General features: G+C 35.8%; 1 protein-coding gene across 1 annotated transcript in view; it reads left to right on the top strand.

The window, feature by feature from the left end:
- SNX14 (sorting nexin 14) overlaps window positions 1–24,060 on the top strand; it is a 101,440-nt gene that overhangs the window by 48,378 nt on the left and 29,002 nt on the right. Inside the window, exons 9-21 of the mRNA XM_017892959.1 lie at window positions 1,757–1,913; window positions 3,269–3,344; window positions 4,091–4,135; window positions 4,244–4,324; window positions 4,415–4,529; window positions 7,869–8,024; window positions 8,330–8,454; window positions 9,252–9,310; window positions 12,349–12,375; window positions 14,281–14,413; window positions 20,141–20,342; window positions 23,641–23,728; window positions 23,990–24,035. Of these exons, the coding sequence (XP_017748448.1) occupies window positions 1,757–1,913; window positions 3,269–3,344; window positions 4,091–4,135; window positions 4,244–4,324; window positions 4,415–4,529; window positions 7,869–8,024; window positions 8,330–8,454; window positions 9,252–9,310; window positions 12,349–12,375; window positions 14,281–14,413; window positions 20,141–20,342; window positions 23,641–23,728; window positions 23,990–24,035 (1,310 nt within the window). The remainder of the gene's footprint in view (window positions 1–1,756; window positions 1,914–3,268; window positions 3,345–4,090; window positions 4,136–4,243; window positions 4,325–4,414; window positions 4,530–7,868; window positions 8,025–8,329; window positions 8,455–9,251; window positions 9,311–12,348; window positions 12,376–14,280; window positions 14,414–20,140; window positions 20,343–23,640; window positions 23,729–23,989; window positions 24,036–24,060) is intronic.

The following is a 24,060-nucleotide window of genomic DNA, read 5'->3' as shown; positions in this document are numbered from 1 at the left end:
GGGAAACATAACCTTCTGAAACAAAGCTGCATTCCATTGGACAAAGAGTTCTGGTTTTATAGCAAGAGTTCCTTCCCAGGTTCCCAATCAGGCCTCTTTATGCAGATGAAGGATTACAATCTGATTGGTCAGTGCAGCTGAGTTCTGATTGGTTGATACTGCTGAATCCTGATTGGCTGGGACAGGTGAGCTTACATTGGTTGGTTCAGGGGAGCCCTGATTGGTTGGTTTCCAGGCCCAAAACCAGAAATCTGACAGATGTTTCTTTGAAATCGCTTCTAGAGGGAGGGGATTTCCAGCCACAGGAACTGGTTTTACTTGATTGTAGAAAGGGAGGTCGTATGAAAAAGTTTCATAGCATCTTTCTGAGAACACAGAGTATATAACTGCTTCCTCACCAGCTATAGTGGCCTGGATCTATTTTAAATTTGAGTTTCTCAGCTAGGGGGATTCCATTTTGTCTGAGGGCTGAGGGCATGTTTTGATACTCTAACTGCTTTAAAAGGTAACTTGGATGTGAAAGCAGATGCAATTGAAGAATTTTGAAGCCAGGTGCAGTGGCTCATGCCTGTAATCCCAGCACTTTGGGAGACCGAGGTGGGTGAATCATCTGGAGTCAGGAGTTCCAGACCAGCATGGTCAACATGGTGAAGCCCCGTCTCTACAAAAAATATAAAAATTAGCCGGACATGGTGGCGGGTGCTTGTAATCCCAGTTACTAGGGAGGCTGAGGCAGAATTGCTTGAACCTGGGAGGTGGAGGTTGCAGTGAACCGAGATCATGCCATCGCACTCCAGCCTGGGGGTAAGAGCGAAACTCTGCCTCAAAAAAAAAAAAAAAAAAAAAAAAAAGAAAATTGAGGCCTATAATCCCAGCAGTTTGGGAGGCTGAAGTGAGCAGATTGCTTCAGTTCAGAAGTTTGAGACCAACCTGGGCAACATGACAAAACCCCATCTCTACAAAAAATGCAAAAATTAGCCGGGCACGGGAATGCCCGCCTGTGGGCCCAGCTACTCTGAAGGCTCAAGCGGGAGGATCGCTTGAGCCGAGGAGGTCGAGGCTACAGTGAGCCGAGATCACACCACTGCATACCTCCAGCCTGGGTGACGGAGCGAGACCTTGTCTCAAAATAATAATGATAATAATTTTGAGTAGGATAGGTTTTGCTTTTGGAGAGGATAAAGAAGATATAGCATTTGGCAACAAAAGCCTTATGTGTGCTAGAAATTGTAAAAGTTGTTTTCTCTAATTTTTTCCACTTAATCATTTGCTATTATTTTATATAACTTGTAGAGACATAAGTTTGAATTTTTGTTTGCAAGAGGGTCCATTTATCAATTTATTGCAAAATAAGCAGACTTCTAATAAAGTGCACATTGAAAAGAGGTTAGGAAAGGAATGACTTGGTTACATATTTTTTTGGAAACATTTCCATTTACTGCAGCCTTGTAATCTCCGCCTCCTGGATTTAAGCAATTCTCCTGCCTCAGCCTCTTGAGTAGCTGGGACTACAGTTGTGTGCCCCCATGCCTGGCTAATTTTTGTATTTTTTGTAGAGACGGGTTTGCGCCATGTTGGCAAGGCTGGTCTCGAACTCCTGGTCTCAAGCTGTTTGCCTGCCTCGGCCTCCCAAAGTGCTGGGATTACAGGCATGAGTCACCACGCCCAGCCCATGCTTTTCTATTTGTTAATGGAAATGACCGAAATTATTTAATGTCACTTAACTTGTTTCAATATTTATCTTTGATCTCTATAGTAAAAAATACAGAGTTTTTACAGCAAGCTGCCTTAGAAGAATATGGTCCAGAGCTTCATGTTGCTTTGAGAAGTCGAAGAGATGAATTACACTATTTAAGGAAACTTACTGAACTGCTTTTTCCTTATATTTTGCCTCCTAAAGCAACAGACTGCAGGTATAAAAAGACTAGACAATATAATAGTATTTGCATAACATGCCATATGTATATTACTATTTTTGATTATGATAGGAGTACACTAAAATGTGAGGTTAGCCTATGAATAGCTTTTCATTTGAAAAAATTTATTAAAGTATTAATATATAATTTATTAATTATGGTCTTAAAATGCCAATTTAAGTGCTATTTGTGGTGTGTTGTGTAGTTTAGAATTTTTCTTTAAAACTGATCTTGGACATAAAATATAAATATGAATAAAATTAATTTTTCATATCATTATATTTTATTTCATTGGTGTTCCCCTTTAAAGACATGCACATTGTAACTATAATAGGCAAAAACACTTAAACAAACTGTATAGATGCGTTTATGTTTCAAGGTATCCAACTGGGAAAAAGAATTGGAGGTCATTTAGTCTGTTCCTCCTTTTTCTGGCTGTAGCATGTTTAGATTATTCCATAAATTATCTTGTTACTCTTACCCTAATAACCGTTAGAGGAGTAATCATGTCTTATTTTTAGTGATATTTAAAGTGATGTACTTGAAATACTACTTTTGTTTAAAATTTTATGGGATTCTTAAAATCATTTTAGTATTTTGAACTGCATGATTTTATACTAGGATGGTTTTAAAATTAGGTTAATTTGTTGATTATAAATATATTTTTATAATATAAATTAATTAATTAAAAATATGTATTAAACGGTTTAAATTAACTCTTTAGTTAGGGGAAAGTATTTTTCTTTTTTTTTTTTTTTTGGAGATGCAGTCTTGCTCTGTCACCCAGGCTGGAGTTCAGTGACATGATCTCAGCTCACTGCAACCTCCACCTCCCAGATTCAAGTGATTCTCCTGCCTCAGCCTCCCCGTTAGCTGGGATTACAAGCATGCACTACTACGCCCAGCTAATTTTTGTATTTTTGGTAGAGACGGGGTTTCATCATGTTGGCCAGACTGGTCTCGAACTCCTGACCTCGTGATCTCCCCACCTCAGCCTCCCAAAGTTCTGGGATTATAGGCATGAGCCACCCTGCCCAGCCAATAGAGAGTATTTCCTAATGTCCTCCACGTTCCTCCTGTTAAGGAATACTTTTTTTTTTTCTCTTAAGTAATATTTTATTTTAGCCAAGTGAGAACTCTAACTCTTTGCTCTTCAACGTGTGGTCTGCAAACCAGTAGCATGAACACTGGTTGAGGGTTCGTTAGAAATGCAGAATTTTAGGGCTTAACCAAGACCTACTGAATTATAGTCTCCATTTTAACAAGATCCTTAGGTAATTCATATGCCCTTGAAAGTTAAGAACTAATATAAATCACTAAATATAAACAGTTATTATTATTTCTTTTTCCAGATCTTTGACTTTACTTATAAGAGAGATTCTGTCTGGCTCTGTCTTCCTTCCTTCTTTGGATTTCCTAGCTGATCCAGTAAGACTTAATTTTTTTTTTTTTAAATTGTTACAAATTACACTTAATATAAAATTTAGTATCTTAAACATTTTTATGTATATAGTCAGCGATATTGAAAACATTCATGTTGTGCAAACATCCCCATTCCCCATCTCCAGAACTCTTCACCTTATGAAACTGAAACTCTACATCTGTTAACAGTAACTCCTCATTCCTTCCTCCCTCCAGCCCTCCTGGCAACCACCATTCTGCTTTCTGTCTCCATGAATTTGACTACTCTGGGTACCACATATAAGTGGAATCATAAGTATGAGTCTTTGTGACTGGCTTATTTCACTTAGCATAGTGTCTTCAAGGTTCATCTATGTTGTAGCATGTGTCAGAATTTCCTTCCTTTACAAGGCTGAGTAATATTTTATTGTATGTGTATAACATGTTTTGCTTATCTATTCATCCATTGATGGACACATCAGATGCTTCTACCTTTGATCCAGTAAGATTTTGAAGAATTAAGAATGACTTAGAAATATTTTAACTGCCAAAATCAGAATAGCTTTTATTTGTCCATTTCCACAAAGGTTAAGAACCTCTTTTGTAGATGTAAAAAAACTCCTGCTGTAATACATATGTGCACATTTTTTACCACTGGTCCATTTATTTTTTCATTTTTCTAGAAACTTACATAATATGATACAAGTTATGAAAATTCTGGGGAGAATACAGTAGTGGAATTATTTTGACTTATGTTTATTATTTTCCACTAGGATACTGTGAATCATTTGCTTATCATCTTCATAGATGACAGTCCAGTGAGTATTGAATATATTAGAAAACACTTCAGATTGCATTGAATTTTGATTTTGTATGTCAAATCAAGTGGGAATTTTACTGAATTAATAATTCTCTTTCTTTCAAAGCCTGAAAAAGCAACTGAACCAGCTTCTCCTTTGGTTCCATTCTTGCAGAAATTTGCAGAACCTAGAAATAAAAAGCCATCTGTAAGAATTTTCAGCAATAACACCTTTTTGATATAAACAATTTTAGAACTCATTTATGTAGCTTAAACTTAATCTTTCTCTTATGTCAAGGTGCTGAAGTTAGAATTGAAGCAAATCAGAGAGCAACAAGATCTTTTATTTCGTTTTATGAACTTTCTGAAACAAGAAGGAGCAGTGCACGTGTTGCAGTTTTGTTTGACTGTGGGTGAGGCTTACCTGTGTATTTTAAGAAAAGTAATTTTTAAACCTTTTAATGTATTTGAATATTTTAAATCAGATCTGATGTTGTGGTATCCATCTATCATTGTACTAAATTTCATATGCTCGATTTTCTTTTTTTTTTGTTTGAGGTGGAGTTTTGCTCTTGTTGCCCACCCAGGCCAGAGTGCAATGGTGCAATCTCAGCTTACTGCAACCTCCACCTCCCGGGTTCAAGCGATTCTCCTGCCTCAGTCTCCCGAGTAACTGGGATTACAGGCGTATGCCACCATCCCAGCTAATTTTGTATTTTTAGTAGAGACAGGGTGTCTCCATGTTGATCAGGCTGGTCTTGAATTCCCGACCTCAGGTGACCCGCCCACCTCGGCCTCCCAAAGTGCTGGAGTTACAGGCATGCGCCACCGCGCCCGGCCATCTACTCGATTTTCTAACAGCATCTGTGAGTTTCTCCCAAGTGCCCACTCCTTTCCAGATTGGGAAATAATCTGTCACTAACTTCATTCAAATCCGAGTAGCAGAAAAATAAAAGCTACTAAAAGTGCAGTATAATGAAAATATATTAAAGACCCAAACTGTAACACATGTCAATATCACTTCACAGTTTTTGTAAAGGATTGTTTTGATTAAATTATCAAATATAAAAATGCCTCATTTTGATTATAAGCTCTCTAGCTTTATAGATTATTGGATTTATAAGAAACTTTATAGACTATGAAAAAATCATTTTAATGCATTTAATTTCTTTTAAATATAACTTTAAAAAATTGAGGTATAATTTATACAGTGAAACTCATAGAATTTAAATGTATAGTTTGATCAGTTTTGCACATGTGTACATCCATGTAACCTGCATCTTTATCAAGATCTAGAACATTTATTTCTGTCAGCCCAGAAAATTTCCTTAGGATCCTTCCCAAGAGATCCACTCTTTCCCCTACTCCTGCCAAAGCCATCACTAGTCTCATTTCTCTCACCACAGATTAGTTTTGCCTGCATAGTTTTTTTATATAGATTGAATCACATAATATGTATTCCTTTGTGCCTGGCTTCCTTCACTCAGGATAATGCTTTTTAAAGTTCATCTATGTTTTTGTCTAAATAAGTAGTTTGGGCAAGGCTTGGTGGTTCATGCCTATAATCCCAGCACTTCGGGAGGCCGAGACAGGTGGATCAGTTGAGGTCAGGAGTTCGAGACCAACCTGGGCAACATAGTGAAACCCTGTCCTGACAAAAATACAAAAATTAGCCAGGCGTGTTGACTCATGCCTGTAATCGCAGCTAATCAGGAGGCTGAGGCAGGAGAATTGTTTGAACTTGAGTGGTGGAGGTTGCAGTTAGCTGAGATCGTGCCACTGCACTCCAACCTGGGTGACAGAGTGAGACTCTGTCTCAAAATAAATAAATAAATAAATTTGTCATTTGTTCTTTGCTGAGTGGTATTCCATTGTATGAATACATATATCTTTTATTACTTTATAACTATTAACCAAGTGCAGGTACATTTAAGATTGTTATATCTTCTTAATGAATTTATCCTTTTATCATTATAAAATGCTCCTCTTTTATCTTCGGTAATGTTTAGTCTTGAAATCTACTGTGTCTGATGTTAATGTAGCCACATCATCTTTCCTTATATTTGAGTGTGCATTTGTATATCTTTTTCTATCTGATTGAAATGTTTAATGTATTTCTAGTAAGCAGCACATAGTTGCTCTTGCTTTAAAAAAAAACTAATTTAGTAATCTTTGTTTTTTAATTGGTATCTGTAGTACATTTACACTTGATATTTATTACATGTTTATTGTTAGGCCTTCCATCTTGGTGTTTGTTTTATATTTGTCCTGTATATTCCTTGCCTTTCTTTTACTCCTTTGCTGCCTTTCTTGAGGTTGAGTATTGTTTAGTATTTTGTTTTATCTTTCCTATTGACTTTTGAGTCTGTTCTGTTATTTTTTTTGATTGATCAGATATTATGTTTTTTTTTTTCATTTATCATAGTCCTAATTTAAAAATATTTTACTGTTTCAGGAGCAATGTAAGAACCTCATTGTACCTCAGAGCATCCCCTCCTGCCTATTATTGTGCTCCTGTTGTTACGTATTTTAATTCTTCATAGGCTATAAACCCACAGTACATCATTTCTTCACTAAATAGTCATCAGGCTTCTACATGTGTGGAATGCACACACACATTCATTTTTAAAGGTTCTTATAATTATTGGCATATTTACTGTCCCGGTGCTCTTCATTTCTTTCTGCAGAACCAGGCTTCTGCTGAAAGAAATCATTTTCACAGTACTTATAATACAAATACACTGGAGATAAATTTTCTTAGCTTTTGTCTGTCTGAAAAGATGGCATGATCATGGTTCACAAAATACAACCTCAACTTCCTGAGCTCAAGTCATCCTCTTGCCTCAGCCTCCGAAGTAGCTGGGACTACGGGTGAACACCACCATGCCTGGCTAATTCTTTATAGAGACTGAGTCTCACTATGTTGCCTAGGCTGGTCTTGAACTCCTGGGCTCAAGTGATCCTCCTGCCTCAGCCTCCCAAAGTGCTGGGATTACAGGCATGAGCCACCACACCTGACCTTTAATCCATTTTGACAATTCCTGGCTGTCTTTTCAAATATCCTGCCCCTTTATATGCATGTTAACTCATACAGGAATGGCAGTTATATTCTGTGGCCTCACAAATCTTATATGCTGTATTCCAACTTTTTTTTTTTAACTCCCTTTTTTCCCCTTTATATTTTGGTTTGAATGATTAAAAGTAAATGGTAAACTCCTTATTAACACATCTTGAAATAAAATGAAAAAGCAATTGGTATTTTGGCTGTCCTAATACAACCATCTTTTATTTTGGAATAAACATTCATTTGTTTAAACTGTCAGTTCTGCCACTAGTTTGCAGCGTTCATGATGGAGAGAAATATTGTTTAAAACATTGATTTGGAACTAAAACAGTATTCATATTTATTTTTATTTAGTAAATCAGATTTCAGAATAATGAAAGACTTGTGGTTATAATAAATTGAATCCAATATTGTTCTTTAAGGAAAACTATTAGAAGGTGTTTAGTATCCGATTTAGCAAATTGTATTGCTATTAGATTTACATATTTTCTGTAAGTATAAAATTGGTTATTGCATTCTCTTTTATGCATATTATCTTATTCTCAAAATATTTTTAAAAACTTAGATGAATTAGATGCTTCTAATGCTTGCCCTCGGTAGCATTGGCTACAATTTAGAATGGGACTATTAAGTGTTTATGAATAGTTTATATTAAAATTATTTTTCTTTTCTTTCCCTCATTTGTTAGAGGAATTTAATGATAGAATTTTACGACCAGAATTATCAAATGATGAAATGCTATCTCTTCATGAAGAGTTGCAGAAGATTTATAAAACATACTGTTTGGATGAAAGTATTGACAAAATTAGATTTGATCCCTTCATTGTAGAAGAGATTCAAAGAAGTAAGTCAAAGACGATAAGAATAACTTATTTAGCATTCTTACAGTTTTCTCATTTGTTCTCTGCTTACTATTGCAGCGGCTGTCTGCAGTACATGGGCAGCTGTTATTCTATTTCACTAATGAGATGAAAGCTTTAAAGAAAAGACTTATTTATACTTTACGTATTTGTCAGAACTAGAGCTTGGTTGGTCTAATTTCTCAATCTAGTGTGTTTCTTACAGTGGAGTTTCAGTAAAATGTAGTTTTAGAACTGTATATGTTTATGCTATTTATAAATAATTTCTACAGTAGAATTTTTTTAATAGTTGCTGAAGGCCCATACATAGATGTTGTGAAACTTCAAACTATGAGATGTCTTTTTGAAGCATATGAACATGTCCTTTCTCTTTTGGAGAATGTATTTACTCCTATGTTCTGCCATAGTGATGAGGTAAGTCAAAATATTAAGCTTGTTTGAGGATTTTTGTACATAATTTAGTAGTAGTTCTGATTTCATTAGATGAGTGATTCAAATAACAAAATAAATAGAAAAATAAAACAAGATTGCTGGGCACGGTTGCTCACGCCTATAATCCCAGCACTTTGGAAGGCTGAGGTGGGTGAATCACTTGAGTTCAGGCATTCAAGACCAACCTGGCCAACATGGTGAAATTCCATCTCTACTAAAAATACAAAAGATTAGCTGAGTGTGGTGGCACATGCCTGTAATCTCAGTTACTTGGGAGGCTGTGGCAGGAGAATAGCTTGAACTCAGAAGGCCAAGGTTGCATTGAGCTAAGATCACACCACTGCACTTAAGCCTGGGCGATAGAGCAAGACTCTGTCTCAGTAGAAAACAGAACAAAAAAACCAAGTCTTTTCCGCTATGTAATTAAGTGAAGATTAAAAAATAATTGCAAAAACAATTATCAATACCAAAACCTGTTTATATTTATGTAAGTAGATAGATTGGGACCAAATAGGTCTGCCTGGTTTGCCATATGCCTGAGCAGCTTTGTAGTATTGCAGTGACGCAGAAATCTCATTGTATACACATTATTTACAAACCTGTGGAAATCATCTGCGTTTGCAATATTTTCATCCTTGCCCTGTTTGACAATGTCTGTATTCACTTGATTGAGATAGCTTTTTTTTTCCCCCAAAACTGGAAAGTAGTAAACTAAGGTAATGTGTTTTAATATTAATTGTAAGTGTAATAAATGGTGATTAGTATTTGTTATTTTAAAGTATTTCAGACAACTTTTAAGAGGTGCAGAATCACCAACACGCAATTCAAAATTCAACAGGTAGGTTGTATATTTTGTTTTTGAACTTGCTGATGCCAATCATTCTATGATAGCATCATTGTCTTTATTAGCTATTTTTCTGAATGAATATGTGGTGCCATTGTTATATGAGTAGACAAGGCATTTTACTAGTGAATTGTAGAACTGTCTTCTATATAGTGATCTGAAAATGCCTGAAATTCTGTTAGAAAAATTTAACAAGATACATAATGTGGCCTTGTTAATCTCATAATTAATATATATTAGTTTTGATTACTGGCTTTATTGGAGACTAGGGACTGAATGCATAAGTGGCGTCCACATATAACTCAGAATTAAATGTTTTAGAGAAAACTTTTTTTAAAGAGTGCTTACTGGGTACAAAAGTGGAGGAATGTTTATTTCTTTTTTTGGGTCTCTGGAAATCTAAGTGTACAGTTAAGGGACCTAAAGAAAGGTAATAGAAGAGAAAAGCTTTATCTGTTTGTAAACTGGATAATTAATGTTCTGATTTGTCTTTGCAAGATTACATGTACAAAATTGACACAGATACCAAATGTATAAATCTACAGAATAGATTTATAAAGAAAATATGTGAATAAATATATATTTTAAGTCACATAATAGCAAATCAACAAACCTATTCTGAATTTCCAATGAAAGAATATTAATGGCTGGGCACGGTGGCTCACATCTGTAATTCCAGCACTTTGTGAGGCTGAGACGGGTGAATCACTTGAGGTCAGGAGTTTGAGACCAGCCTGGCCAACGTGTTGAAACCTCGTCTTTACTAAAAATATGAAAATTAGCCGGGATGGTGGCACATGCCTGTAATTCCAGCTACTTGGGAGGCGAAGCAGGAGAATTGTTGGAGCCCAGGAGGTGGAGGTTGCAGTGAGCCGAGATCGCGCCACTGCACTCCAGCCTGGGTGACAGAGCAAGACTGTCTCAAAAAAAAAAAAAAGTTAAGAAACTCTTTTGACTTCTTATGTATAAGGTAAATGAATCATTTCATTTACTTTTCATTTTCATTTCTAATCATTTCATTTACCTTATATATGTACAAAATTGACACAAACATCTCAACACCTTCCAATTTGAGCAAGCATCTAATAAACATAAATTGGATATGTACTACAAAGAGAGAAGTAGATAAGTCAAGAAATGGGGCAGTGTTTTAGATAGTTAGTAGAAGGAAAAATGTGAAAACCTTAGCCATGAGGAGAATATATTGTATTTCTTGACATAACCAAGTGTTATGGGAATAGGTGTTTCTTTGAACGTTGAATATTAATTCTGATTTAATGCCTCAGTAGAAGTAGTATACATGTAATAACTTTTCTGAAAGGTAGAAAATACATTTAGGATTATTTGCAAAATTACTACTTTTAACTTTTCCTAAAATTTGTATGTTATAGCCATGAAGCTTAGATTTTATTTAACAAAAATCATATTCATACTATTTAAAATAACATTCTTTGCCCAGGCCACATGCCTTTTCTTGCATTTGAATTCTTTTCTAAGGAGTTTCCTTAGAAAAGGAATTTACCGGCATACTTGAGAAGCAGGTAGAATGTATCCTTGTTTATAGACATAAGATGTTTGGAGTTTCATACCAGGGCACGGAGCTAGTGAAATGCCCTTTTCTAGGACCATTTAAGGGCAAGTGGTTCTGTGACCTTAAAAGCCTGCTTGGTAGATGGCCGGGTGTGGTGGCTCACACCTGTAATTCCAGCAATTTGGGAGGCTGAGGCAGGCGGATCACCTGAGGTCAGGAGTTCAACACCAGCCTGGCCAACATGGTGAAACCCTGTCTCTACTAAAAATACAAAAATTAGTCGAGTGCGGTGGAACACACTTGTGATTCCAGCTACTTGGGAGGCTGAGGCAGGAGAATCACTTGAACCCAGGAGGCAGAGGTTACAGTGAGCTGAGATTGCACCACTGCACTCCAGCCTGGGCAACTAAGACTCTGCCTCAATTAAAAATAAAATAAAATAATATAAAAAGCTTGCTTCGTAGTGAAAATCTAAGTCAAGGTCATAACTTCAGAGATGAAAAAAGCCTTCTTTGCTACTTTGAGAACACTTCATTATTTTCAGCATGTTGAAGTACTAATTTTGTTGGCTTTAAAATATAAAAAGGCAGATTATATGGGTTCTTTTCATTCTGGATACTGATTATGACTTTTAAAGTATGTTTTCTTTATGGTGATCTGATTTTAGTAGTTAACTATCAGTCTTATCAGGACTCTGTTTCTGTGATAGTTAATGATTTATTTACCTATATACAATAAAAGTTTTTTTTAACATTCTTTCGTTGGAGATTTAGAATAGCTTTTTAATTTGCTATTAAATGACTTAAATTACATAAAATATGTATTCATATATTTGACGTCTACATTTTATATTTTCAAAGTAAAATTCGAATGCATATTATTATCATGTTCTCTGTTTCATTCTTCACAAAGTACAACTTTTGTTTTTTAATATTTAGAGACCTTTTGTTAACTGTGCTTCTTAGCTTAAAACATTTTTTTACTCAAGCTAAAAACATGTGAAGCATAAATGATTCTATCTAACATGGACACAAATTTAATGTTGGAAAATATGGGTTTGTTTTTTGTGCCAGATTTTTGGTGGTTCAGTCTCTGCATACTTTCCACTGTGTGAAAGAAATGGTATTCCTAAGGACAAAGAAAAGACAGAATTATTTCTGGATATTTAATTTCTAAGAACCTTTTTTAATGATGTAGAAAAAAGTCAGTTATTTCCTGATATATTTAATTTTTTTCCGTGTCACCCAAGAGATAACGTATTTAATTTTAAGAACCGTTTTAGTAATGTAGACTTCATCCAAACACAAAAGACAGCTATGTGCTTTTATCTTGCCTTTATCACCTTATTCATGAGGATTTCTTCCCTTTGCAAAGATGAATGTTATACACCTGTGTAACTTCTGAAGCTTTTACATTTTGTTTTGTGTTCTAGAAGTTTATATAATATCTGGACTTTCTTTCTTTCCTCTCCTTGTATAATTTCACATACCTGTTATTGCAGAGGTAGCCTAAGTTTGGATGATTTTCGGTAAGTCTTGAGCATGTGATTCTTTTCAGTATTAAATTTTTTAGAAAGTACGTTGTGAACAACCTAATAGAAATAAAAAGGAAAAAAATGAAACACTATAGTATTAACTGCCATTATATCCTAGTTATTTAGGATAATCTTTTAAAAGGAATACCTACTTTTAGTCTAGATATGTCCTCTTTGAAATAGCATGTTATGTCATCATAAAATAAAAATGTCCTGATACTTCAAATATATTTTCATTATTTAATTTGTATCTTGTTTTTTAAGGCTGTTGACTCATTTTTGTTCTTGTTAATTTTGCTAAATTAATTTTAGAATTATTTGTGTTTAAATAATTTTTTTTAAGAAGTATCATGTTTCTGTATTTCTGGGCATAATCACAAGTGAGACTTTAAATTTCATGTTTCAACAACCCCCATTGTTTTGTAATATGCATGTTGTAGAGACTAGAATAAACTATCTGGAGTCTAGAGATTTTAAAAATATTTTATTAACATTTTATGTCTTGGGAAGCATTTTTTTTTTTAAATCAAGGACAGTTGTGTCTACAATTCTTGTTTAAAAAAACTCTAATTGTATGTTTGTTTAGATAAAATAATCTAGTTTAAGTACCCCTTTTCATGCTTACTACTTATTATTAGTGTTTTTCCAGAAGTTTGATTTACTTCTTGGATGTGTGTAAAATACACATTACTACATATTGGTGTATTTGAAACTTGACTAATTTTCTTTCTGTAATTGTATTATTTCAGTAGATAACTTAATTTTCCTCACAAGAGTAATAGCTATACACTTGAGCATTCAAAACAAACTTTCTCAGATGATTTTAAAGTAGTCATTTTTATTTGGATATCTGTTGTAAGAGAAGCATTACATAGTGAACATGACTTTATTTTATTTTATATATTTTTTCGAGATGGAGCCTCACTCTGTCGCCCAGGCTGAAGTGCATTGGTGCCATCTCGGCTCACTGCAACTTCTGCCTTTCGGGTCCAAGTGATTCTCCTGCGTTAGCCTTCCCCTGCCACCTCACTCATTTTTGTATTTTTAGTACAGATGTGGTTTCGCCATATTGGCCAGGCTGGTCTTGAACTCCAGACCTCAGGTGATCTGCCAGCCTTGGCCTCCCAAAGTGCTGAGATTACAAGTGTGAGCCACTGTGCCTGGCCTTGAGCATAACTTTTAAATTGGGTAAAAGTTATGGTTTTAGTTGCTGAAACATTGGTCAGTAGGCTAACGGACATTTTTGCTACTTTTAGCTTATTTATTTTGTTGCTTTTCAGTTATTTCTGCCTTCAGAAATTCAACTTAAAAAAATTGCAAAACCAACATTTAATATTTATGGCAGAGCAGACTGCTTCCTAGGGCCACATTTGCTTTTATCCCTGTGCTCATTGCTAACCTTTCCCTTTGGCACTTTTCTTTTTCTTAAAGTTCCTTCTGAAAATGAAGTAGTGAGAAAACAATAGTTGACATTTTTTTCTGTTGCATAATTTTAGTACAGTTACTCTAAAGGGTTGTTTTCAATTTTGAACAGATCTTAAGCATTTTTTTATCTATTTCAAAATATCGCAATAAGAACTATATTCCGCTAGGGGCTCTCATCTTTTAAAATTTTAATCCGGTTAATATTTTGAAGTTAATACTGGGTACATTTTGAGTGTTTATAAATAAATATTGTCCCATTTATTCATCCACCAAATTTAAACTTTAAATACTATGTCATTTTTGGCTTCTGAGATGTTGTTACTTAATCCATGGATGAAAACTCCAAAAGTTATGTTAGCTATACCTTTATCATTTTCAAAACGATTTTTCTTTTTTTCTAAATAGTGGTTTTCAATAAACTAGACTGTTGTGATAATTTGCTATGTACTTGATACATGTTTGTTTAATATTCAGGAACACACAGAAAAGGGGAGAATCATTTGGAATCAGCAGAATAGGTAGCAAAATTAAAGGAGTATTCAAAAGTACCACAATGGAGGGAGCTATGTTGCCTAATTATGGTGTAGCTGAAGGTGAAGATGATTTTGTAAGTAAAATGTATCAATTTGATTTATTTATAACTTCAGACTTACTATAACATAAAATTAGAGATACTCATTATTTTCCTTTTTTTTATTTTTTGGAAAATCTGCTAATACTTTCCCTTTATCTTCTTACTTCAGACTTCCTTTGTATTTCTCATTCTTTAATTAGTTGTAATAGTTTCATGACGTGAATCTAATTTTTAAAATTCCTGGGAACTATGTTATTGCTTATTAAGGCAGAATGTTTCCTGTTAAGCTGAGATATTTCTAATATTCAAACAGTTTACCATCTTTTGGTTAAGCTTCAAATTCTGATGTTAACTTTTTCCTACCATGTGCTCCAGGTATACAGAACTGCTAATAGATGTTCTAGCTCCTTGCTTACTTAAACTGCGGTCTGTTGACAAGCAGCATTGGCATTACCTGGGAGCTTGTATAAATACAGAATCTCAGGCACTCTCCTAGACTTACTGAATCAATTTGCATTTTATCAAGATTTCCAGTTGACTTATATGCACATTTTACTTACCATGCTATTTTATTTCTCTGTGTCTTTGTCCTGCTTGAAATGCCCTTCATTTGTTTATTGACCTAGAAAATTCATATGCATCCTTCAAAATGCAGCTGTTCCCCATAAACCTTTACCCAAATCCCCAAGTTGAACTGAGCATTTCCTCCTTTTGTGCTCCTATTATATCGTATGTTAAAACTTATACCATAATGTATTTGAAGTTATATGTTTATGATTGTCTTTCGTATCACATAGTGCCATAAAGGCAAGTATTGTCTCATTTGTACTTTTTATTTTTATTGAATAGAGATCTTGGATTCTCATTTTGTCTTTTAATGACCCGGGGCCCTGGGGATGAAAACATGATTAAGATGTAGACCTTTGCTTTAAGAAATTCACTTAACTTGGGTGTAAAAGGGATGTTTAGTACTGATTGGATTGATGATGACCAAGAAGGAGCAAAGGTGGGGAGACAGCTGTAAACCCTTTTGTTTACCCCTTCCTTTTGACCTTTGTCCCATTGCCTTGATATAAGGGTCACTGATTCTTCATAATAATTTAAATGGAATAAAATCTTATTTAAACCTTTTGTATTAATTCAAATAAAGCAGTTTTTTTATGCCTTTATTTTTCTCTATAAGTGTGGGTATTATTATTATTTTTTTGAGACGGAGGCTTGCTTTGTCACCCAAGTTGGAGTGCAATGGCACGATCTCAGCTCACTGCAACCTCCGCCTCCCGGGCTCCTGCCTCAGCCTCCTGAGTAGCTGGGATTACAGGCGCCCACCACCATGCCCAGCTAATTTTTGTATTTTTTTTGGTAAAGATGGGGTTTCACCATGTTGACCAGGCTGGCCTTGAACTCCTGACCTCATGATCCACCCACCTGTAGTCCCAAAGTGCTGGGACTACAGGCATGAGCCACCGCACCTGGCCTTGGTGTGGGTAGTATTTTTATGGTGGGTGTGGTGGCTCACATTTGTAATCTCAGTACTTTGGGAAGCTGAGGTGGGAGGGTTGCTTGAGCCAAGGAGTTCAAGACCAGCCTGGGCAACATGGCGAGACCATGTCTTTACAAAAAATTAAAAAATTATCTGGGTGTGATGGTGCACAACTGTGGTTGTAGTTACTTGGAAGGATCACTTGAGCTCGGGGGGTCAAGGCTGCAGTAAGCCATGTTTGTGTCACTGTACTCCAGCCTGGGTAACAGAGTAAGAGCCTGTCTCAAAAAAAAAGTGTGGATGGAAGAAAGTAGATCAGAGAAAGTCTTTTTCAAAATAATGTTTATGTTTTCTAATTTTAAGCGTATTTTCAGTTTTAAATAATATAGAACAGTGGAAAAAAATTAAATGCCACGTCCATGCATAATCTTACCACCCAGTAACTACTCCTATTAATAGTTTGGTGATTTTCTTTAAAAACAAACAAACAAAAAAACTTTCCCTTTTCACCCCGGTAGACTAGACTACATTGTATGTATATAGTTTGCTATCTTTTTCTCTCTATTCAGTATTATAACAAAAGTATTTAACTGTGTTATTACGAACTTTTGAAACATAATTTTTTGTGGAGGAAGATGTGTTTTTTATTTTTTGCCTTCCCAATTGCTTGATACACAAGCTGTACTTTAGCTTCAGGAATAGGAGGCTATCTTTTAAAAGCTGAGAGAATTTGCTTTGTTTTGTAGTGACCCAAGAAGAAGGAAATTCTTGATTGGGATTAAAGATAGTAGTAACAAAAAGTTGGAGAAGCAGGCAAACTAATGTTTAATACTATCAAGGGAAAACTCAGGGACAGTGAGGTGCTAACGCAGACTAAGATGATGCCATTTAGGATTTAGAAGACACTGTGCTAGTTCTAACCTGTGGGACCTTGGGGAATCCTCTTTGTCTTGTTTGGAAGTTGAGGGAAAAGAAAAGTTTCCAGTTTCGCTGCCGGGTGATCCTAAATTGGTTTGTGATCCTAAGTTGGACATTTAGGATGACTAATTGGAGACTTAGGAGACATTATCTCGAACTCCTGACCTCAGGTAATCCACCTGCCTTGGCCTCCCAAAGTGCTGGGATTACAGGCGTGAGCCAACATGCCCAGCCTGACATTATCTTTCAGAACCCTCGTTGTGATCATTTGGCAGTAGTGCCTGCTTGCTGTGTGGTCTTGGGCACATTCGTTAATTTTATTATGGTTTGTTTCATCACCTTGAAATGGAGGTAATTTTATCTTTCATAGGGGTGTTGTAAGGAGTATTAAGCAAGTAATATATATGAAGCACTGAGAACAGTGCCTTGCACATAGTGAGTCCTGTAAGCACATCAGTTCTCGTAGCTGTGTGATCTCAAGTTAGGGATTAAATTAGCATCCATCCATATGTTGGCCTGGGAACCAAAGCCTAGTATATAAGATTGGGTCAGGGCTGGGTATGGTGGCTCATACCTGTAATCCCAGCACTTTGGGAGACTGAGGCTGGAGGATCACTTGAGTTTAGGAATTCGAGACCAGCCTGGGCAACATGGTGAAATCCTGTCTCTACAAAAATAGAAAAATTAGCTGGATGTGGTCTACTCAGGAGGCTGAGGGAGGATCACTTGAGAGCGGGAGGAGGAGGTTGCAGTGAGCCTGGCAACAAAGTGAGACCCTGTCTCAAAAAAAAAATTGGGTTGAAAAATTGTGTTGGTGTATCAGAAAATATATTTCTGTCCGAGTTCAGAACTGGCTTACAAATATGCAATATAATATGCCTGTTGGTAACTTGGCAGATATCTCTGTACAGGAAAAGAATAATCAGAAACATTAACATTTCTTGAGGAAATTTTATTTCCATCTTCCATAATCCCCATCCTCTTGGTAGAGATAGCAGGTGTTTGGAAACGAAAAAATATTTAAAGTACTTGATTTTCCTTTATTAACATTTTGATTACAATATTTACTTATTTTCAAATAGCATTAAAGGATGCTCTGAAAATTCTTAGAGGAATATTTCCCTAGAGATTTTCTTTAGGCTTTGATAAAATACTATTTAAGTAGTAACAGTAATAAATTGCAAAACTTTGTCCTTTTACATTGCTAAGAATTTTGTTCTCCCATTTTGTGTCTTAGATTGATTCTGAGGAGCTTCTTTTAATTTAAGAATGCCCCCCCCCCCTTTTTTTGACTTTTAGTCAGCATTTTCAACAAATTTTCTATTATTTTATGATTCACTTTCCCCTCTCTTCAGACGCTAGATCCATTAACAAAAATGTATTAACCATGGAAAATGCTACCTTGAACCTCAGGTTTTAAGCATTGGGTGTTTCCCTCACACATCTCTCTGTGTTTCTTCCAAGACTGTAAGAAGGTAACCTTGCCTCTTAAAAGGCAAAACCCAACATATGTCATCTGTTTTTATAGTTTTGTTTTTTAAGGTCTTGAAGTTGTTTTCAACAGAGCATTAAGAAGTCTTCCTAAGATCAGTAAGAGTCTTATTAGAGATTATGGAAAGCCAGTTTAGGATGAGAACAGAAAAAAGCAAAGCGGGAGCCAGGTGTGGTGGCTTACGCCTGTAATCACAACACTTTGGGAGGCTGAGGCGGGCGGATCATGAGGTCAGGAGATTGAGACCATCCTGGCTAACACGATGAAACCCCGTCTCTACTAAAAATACAAAAAATTAGCTGAGCGTGGTGGCGGGTGCCTCTAGTACCAGCTACTCGGGGGGCTGAGGCAGGAGAATGGCATGAACCTGGGAGGGAGAGCTTGCAGTGAGCTGAGATCCGGCCACTGCACTCCAGCCTGGGCGACAGCATGAGACTCTGTCTCAAAGAAAAAAAAAGAAAAAGCAAAGGGGGTTTGTGGGGAGGAAAGGAATTTCCTTAGAAGAGAGGTAAGTACCCGGGGTAAGAGGAAAGAACTGAGAGTGAGAGTAGGGCTAGAATTCTGGAAATAAATTCCTCTGTACTACTGATTTGCTTTGGCTAGGCTATGCAGAATTAAGGTGTGTTCCAGATGAATGCATTTCATTTATAATATTTTGTCCTTTTTAACATGAATAAGAGATGTCTAGGTGGAGTCAGTGTTTAGTAACTATGCCAGATTCAAATAATCTCTTTCATTTAAAAAATGGAGACAGTTGTTTCCTTCCTTCTGTGTATCTATTTCTAGAACATGTGGCTTTGTTTTTAAAATAATTGTTATTTTATTTTTTCAGATTAAAAATATTTAGCATTTTAAACATTTATGTGTTAAAGTCTTAAGAAGTGATGAAATAAAAAAAAAACATCTTAATATCTGTAGAGGTGGTGTTTCTTCCAGACGTTTTTTTCCAATTTTTTGTTACTTATGTTACAGTTTTACTTGGGTCTTTTTTATGGTTAAAAAATTTTGGAGTAAATATTTTATTAAAATAAATTTCCAAAAATGGAATTACTTGTTTGAAATCATTTTATGACTCTTTATAGATACATATTGCCAAAACACTTTCCAGAAGGGTTGTGCTGGTATACCTTGTAACCGGTAGTGTGACACAGATCTAGTTTATCTGTGCAGTCTCCATGAATGACTGCTATCATTTATAAAATTTTACTTCTCAAAATGAAAAAAATACCAGAACTTTACTTTTTATTTCTTATCACAGAGGTTGAACAGTTTCTATATTTGTGTATTTTACATTTTTTTCCCCTAATCTCTGAGGTGTCTATTCTTTATCTGCTGTTATATTTTCTTTCTTTCTTTTTTTTTGAGACAAGGTCTCACTTTGTCACCCAGGATGGAGTACAGTAGCATGAACCTGGCTCACTGCAATCTCAGCCTCCTGGACTCAAGCAATGCTCCCACCTCAGTTTCCTGAGTAGCTGAGACTACAGAGGCGGGCCACCATGCCCAACTAATGTTTTAAAAATATTTTGTAGTGATGAGGTCTCACTGTGTTTCCCAGGCTAGTCTCAAACTCCTAGGCCCAAGCAATCCTTCCACCTCAGCCTCTGTAAAAGTGTTGGGCTTATAGGTGCTGTCCCCAGCTTGTTATATTTTCATATACAGATGATGTAAGAAAACTTGGAGTTGATGCTAGTAACTTGTTTTAGCTTTTACCTATACTTTTCAGTAGAAAATTTAATATCACCTAGCTTTTAGGGTCTTAAAAATTGTCAGTTGATATGGGCATATTACTTTATACTTGTATGTTGTATGCTGTAGTTCTAAAGGTATTGGGCATATTAAATTCATCCTGGTAATTTTTTTCCAGATTGAAGAAGGTATTGTTGTAATGGAAGATGATTCTCCAGTGGAGGCTGTGAGCACACCTAATACTCCCCGAAACCTTGCTGCATGGAAAATTAGCATTCCATATGTAGACTTTTTTGAGGATCCCTCCTCTGAAAGGAAGGAGAAAAAAGAAAGAATTCCTGTGTTTTGTATTGATGTTGAAAGAAATGATAGAAGAGCAGGTAGGAAGCTTTCTGAGCACCTTTCTTAAAAGATGCCCATGAATGAATCTGTTGTTACCAGGTGTGATAAACATTTTGCCACTTCTAGCTAGCAAATATGGCTGCCTTGCATATCCAAAAAAGAACTGTCCAGAACAGAAAATTGAAAGAAAGCTTGGGATGTCCTAGTTATCTTGATAGCAGTTAACTAATTAATTCAATCAGCACTTATTGAGTGATGCCTGCTAGACGCCTGACAGTCCATCAGGCATTCAATGTAATGTTCTTTTAATGGTTTTGTTGCTGTCATTAGCCATTGTACTTACTTAATTGTCATTAATCCATATAGCACTATATCAGGTATTATTCTAGTTTAATTAACACAGCGTTTTCTCTCACCCATTTTGTGGGCTAATTAGAATTGATGAAAATATGGCCAGACATGGTGGCTCACGCCTTTAATTGCAGTACTTAGGGAGGCCAAGGTGGGTGGATTACCTGAGGTCAGGAGTTTTGAGACCCACCTGGCCCACATGGCGAAACCCTGTATCTACAAAAAATACAAAAATTAGCCATGTGTGGTGGTGCGTGCCTGTAGTCCCAGCTACTCTGGAGGCTGAGGCATGAAGATTGCTTCAACCTGGGAGGTGGAGGTTGCAGTGAGCTGAGATTATGTGACTGCACTCTAGCCTGGGTGACAGAGTGAAACCCTGTCTCCCAAAAAAAAAGGACTGATGAAAATATGGTTAAAACTACAGGTTTTCTTCATGTTTTGCTATACTTTTTCTTTCAGTTATTTCAGGTATAGACTGTAATAGAGACCAGGGTTAACAGCATCTGTAGCAGGATAAACAGTCACCACTTTAAAGTCCTACTTGTAACATGATAAAAAGAAATCGAATTAAAAAATAAAACAGTGACCACTTTGCACTTTTTCTAAGAAGGTGGGACAGTGAGTGTAACGAAAAGCACATTTTGAGAATGATGAGCAGAAAATAAAGTTGAGCTCAGGAAGAGGGAGTTATGAGGAAAGAAGGAAAAAAAGTGGCAATGTTAGAAAATGGTTTTGAGAAGATAAGTGGTAGGGTGAAGATCAGTGCTAATTATTTTTATTTTTCAGAAAATATTAGGTTTTCTGATTTTCCTCAGAAGTTGATCCTGTTTCAAGAACATGAGACATAGGAATTGGGAGGGAAGAATGCCCAGAGTAGCTAGTTACAATTTTTCCTATCATAACTAAATATCAGGCAGAGTCTTATTCTGTCCAGGTCTTACACCATACTGCCTGATTTTGCTGGAGTTACTGTTCAGTCTTAGTAGTTGCTGTTCTTTCAGCATTCTGACAGGTGGACAGCTGAACTGTTGTCAATAGTCAGATTTCCATTTCAAACTTAGTTTTGTTTGGAATATACTTTTGTTTTTGCTTTAGGACAACTATTTTAATTTTATGCTTTATCTTAAAAGTTAATTAATTTAACATAAATTATAAATTCATGGCTCAGTAATTCAAAATAAAACCAAAAAATCTTAAAACTTGAATTTTATTTTATTTTTTAATTTAATTTTTTTTTTTCTTTTTGAGAGGAAGTCTTGCTTTGTTGCCCAAGCTGGTTTGCAGTGACATGACTGTGGCTCACTACAGCCTCGACTTCCTGGGTTCAAGCGATCCTCCCACCTCAGCCTCCTGAGTAGCTGGGACTATAGGTGCATGTCACCACACCCAGCTAATTTTAAAACTTTCGTAGAGAAAGGGTCTCACTATGTTGCTGAGTCTGGTCTCGAACTCCTGGGCTCAAAGTGGTCTTCTCGCCTTGGCCTCCCAAAGTACTGGGATTACAGGTGTGAGCCACTGTGCTGGGCCAAAAGCTTGTATTTTAAATATAATTTTTTTGTCACCAGTGCTGCAGACTTCTACTGTCAATGAAATGTGCTCTTAGAAACCATGATCTATCAGGGAAAAAAAAGTATATCATTTAGTATATTGATTTTATGTGAGTAACAAAATAACAATTTCAGCATTAAAAACCTATTCTAAATATACTATGGATCTTTTAAGACCAGTGTTGAAGAAGAAAACTAGGATTTGCTTTATATGTTGGATCAGGTTGATTTTTTCTCAATAGAAGTGTTGTTCTGGATGGTTGTGGTATTGCTTCACTCGATCTACTGTATTCTGAAATCTATGGTAGAATGATGTCAGATGTTAATAACAGTTAACATTTATGAGGTATTTACTCTGTGCTATGCTGTGCTATGCACTGTACATAAGTGCTTTATGTGGATTATTTTAGGTGATAGACACAATTATTGTTATTCTACATCTACACACTGCAAGGTACACAGTGGTGTTATTTGTTCAAGGCCACATAGTAAATTAGGGCAAGGTTAACTGGGATTAGAATAGGCAGTCTGATTGCAGATTTACTCTTTAAACCATTACTATGTGCTGCCCAATTTAGTAGCCACTAGCTGCATGTGATAATTAAAATCAAATTAAATTGTATTAAAATTTCAGTTCTTCAGTTGCATTAGCCGCCTTTCAAGTACTCAGTGGCAACATGTGGCTAGTAGCTAGTATATTACTGCAGATCCATGGACCATCTTCCTAACTGCAGAAAGTTCTATTGGATAGTACTGCTTTATACTACATTAAATTAGGACAATATGGTAAATGTTTGAGAAACCCCAAATCAATAAAAAACTCTTATGAAACACATCATTTTGGTGACATTTTAAAAGTAATCATAATTGCATGATATTTTAAAGTTTCTGTCAGCTCTGATTCTGTTATAGAAAAAGTATATTTGAGATAACTTCATAGATGAAATTTATCAGTCACTTGTAGGTAACTAAAATATGGGATAAGATGTGTTAATAATGTTATGCCAAAAATAACAAATTACGACTGTGGAATAATGTCCAGCTTTGTATTCTTTTTTTTTTTTTTTTGAGACAGAGTCTCGCTTTGTTGCCCAGGCTGGAGTGCAACAGCGCAATCTCGGCTCACTGCAACCTCTGCCTCTTGGGTTCAAGCGATTCTCCTGTCTCAACCTCCTGAATAACGGGGACTACAGACGCCTGCCACCACGCCTGGCTAATTTTTGTATTTTTAGTAGAGGCGGGGTTTCACCATGTTGGCCAGACTGGCCTGGAACTCTGGACCTCAAAAGATCCACTCACCTTGGCCTCCCAAAGTGCTGGGATTATAGGCGTGAGGCGCCGTGTCCAGCCAGCTTTGTATTCTTAATGTATTAAATACAGCATTCTTTTAGGGTTTTGAAATTATTTGTTACTCAGTGTGTGTGTACTCAATTTACAGTTGGACACGAGCCTGAACATTGGTCTGTCTATAGAAGATACCTTGAATTCTATGTACTTGAATCAAAACTAACAGAATTTCATGGTATGTTATTCTTTTTGGATAAAACATTACATTTCAGCATTAGCATTCTTTAAAGCTGTGATACCACATTAATTTTTTTATTTTAAGTAATTGAAATACAAGAAATACAACATTGACGCTTGTGTACACTTTTATTGATAATGGAAATGTACTATTTATCTTCTTATTTTATTTATCTGTATATTTAAAGTTCTTGCAATGCACATTTATGCTTTTTTTTAAGTAAAATCAAAATTTTAAAATAGCTATTTTAAAACTATTTTAGAAAGGGCTCTCTATTTACTCTTTTTTGTTCTTCCTGTCTCATCAAGGTATTTATCTGAGTTAATATCAGGG

The sequence above is a fragment of the Rhinopithecus bieti genome, unplaced genomic scaffold (assembly GCF_001698545.2).
Source record: "Rhinopithecus bieti isolate Rb0 unplaced genomic scaffold, ASM169854v2 scaffold_23199, whole genome shotgun sequence".
NCBI lineage: Eukaryota > Metazoa > Chordata > Mammalia > Primates > Cercopithecidae > Rhinopithecus > Rhinopithecus bieti.
Note: the sequence above shows the minus strand (reverse complement) of the source record. Positions and strands in the feature narration are given on the sequence as shown.